Source organism: Ceratina calcarata, unplaced genomic scaffold, assembly GCF_001652005.2.
Source record: "Ceratina calcarata isolate Rehan_Ccalc_2016 unplaced genomic scaffold, ASM165200v1 scaffold2215, whole genome shotgun sequence".
NCBI classification, from domain to species: domain Eukaryota; kingdom Metazoa; phylum Arthropoda; class Insecta; order Hymenoptera; family Apidae; genus Ceratina; species Ceratina calcarata.
In genome coordinates this window covers 3,040-5,004 of record NW_017143933.1, presented here as the reverse complement: position 1 = coordinate 5,004, position 1,965 = coordinate 3,040, and the positions used below count along the sequence as shown (strand labels likewise).

At 43.1% G+C, this 1,965-nt stretch overlaps 1 protein-coding gene across 1 annotated transcript; it reads left to right on the top strand.

The window, feature by feature from the left end:
- The first annotated feature begins 304 nt into the window (after positions 1-304).
- Positions 305-1,855, top strand: LOC108622428 (uncharacterized). Its single transcript, XM_018020305.1, has one exon. It carries the CDS (start codon positions 305-307, stop codon positions 1,853-1,855), a length of 1,551 nt encoding a protein of 516 aa, XP_017875794.1.
- The last annotated feature ends 110 nt before the right edge of the window (positions 1,856-1,965 follow it).

The window sequence follows — 1,965 nt, the reverse complement described above, 5'->3', positions numbered from 1 at the left end:
GGAGAAGTTTGATTATCTAGAACTCTCGCAAAACTCTGGACGTTTAGACGTAGGATTTCACATGGTTGATGTTCATTTAGATGTAAAAAGACGTTTAGAAATATTGATTGATTTAATTAACTGATGTTTAATCATTGAGGGATTAAGGGCTGAAGTCTGAAGGAAAAGGAAGAGATTTATTCAGATATAATTACAAATCGTTACAAAAGAACGGTGAGACATTGCTAAGCTGGTTTCTTCTTCTATTAAGCAAGCGAACTGGTGTTACTTCCTCTTGCTGCATCGGTAGACTGGTTGAATAATCATGGCGAATAATCTGAAATTCGTACAGATCAATTTGCGTAGGTCCAGGGCTGCGACGGGGGCTTTGTCAAATCTAATGGCAAAATATAATATGGATGTAGCTCTGATTCAAGAACCGTGGACGGTGAATGATAAAGTCAAGGGTTTAGGTATGACTGGTACTGTTTTGAATAGGTGTCCGAGTGGAAGGCCAAGATCGTGCATAGTACACACTAGTAGAATCAAGCCAGTATTGTTGTCACAATTCAGTGGTAAAGACATTACAGCGGTAATTTTGGAGAGAAATAATAATAATTCTCGCTTGTCGAAAGTAGTAGTGGTTTCTTTATATATGCCATATGATGAAAGGGATCCGATAACAGTATTACTAGACCTGCTGGTTGATTGGTGTGCTCGACAAGGAGCGAGTATGATAATAGGCGCTGATGCGAATGCTTGTCATGTTTCATGGGGGAGCTCGGTTACCAACGATAGAGGTGTGAAATTAATGGATTTTATCAATAATAACGGCCTGATCTGGTTGAACGAGGGATCGACACCGACGTTTTCAATGTCGGTGAGGGAGGAGGTGCTAGACGTGACGATGGTATCGATGGAGATTCGGTCTGCTCTCAGTAGTTGGAGAGTATTGGATGACCCGTCGTTGTCAGACCATACGTTCATCTCGTTCGTTCTGAAAGTCAGAGGCATTCAAGCGAGTAGGATTGTAAGTGAAAAGAAATCGCTGAACGTGGAGCGATTCATGGAAAGTTTAGGAAACAAACTGACCGATTCTCCTAGGGTGTATGGTACCCCAGATGAGATTGATGCGTACATGGAATTCATTACTACGGCAATAGTTGAGGCGGCCAGTGGGCCACTGACCCGAAAGTTGAAGGGTTATCACAGTAAACTTCCTTGGTGGAACCTGAACTTACAACAATTGAATGAGAAAAGTAAGAGATTAAGAAAGAAGGCCCGAAGAACAAAGAGAATGAGTGACAAACGGAAAGCGCGTACAGCTGACCTGAAACTAGACAGAGAGATACGGAAAGCAAAAAAGAAATCGTGGAGAGAGTTTTGCAAAGGATTGAATAAGATGCAAGACATTGCTAGGATAAACAAGATCTTGGAAAGGGTGGAGCAGAACAATTTAGGGTTGTTAAAAAGGGAAAATGGCACCCTGACCAATAATATTAAGGAAACGTTGGAACTTCTTATCTCAGAACATTTCCCAGGAGCGATGAATGATTCGAACGAAGCCCTGACAATGGGCGCTGCGTCAGAGGACGTCCTCTCTTCACGCGGCGCCAGACCTGATTGGAGTTTGGCGTCAAAGATAATATCAGAGGAAAAAATCAGCTGGGCGATTGGTACGTTCCTTCCGTATAAAACACCAGGTCCTGATGGGATTCTACCCAAATACCTGAAGGTTCGGACGATCGTTAATCTCGTCGCACTTGGCCAAGGTGATGAGGGCAAGCCTAGTAATTGGTCACGTGCCGGATATCTGGAGAAGAACGAAAATAACGTTTATACCAAAGCCTGGCAAGACAGACTACGCTACACCTAAAGCGTTCAGACCTATCAGTCTAACGTCGTTCCTCTTGAAGACCATGGAGAAGCAAATCGACAGATATATCAAGGATGAGGTACTGATGGAACATCCGCTGTCCTCTAGAC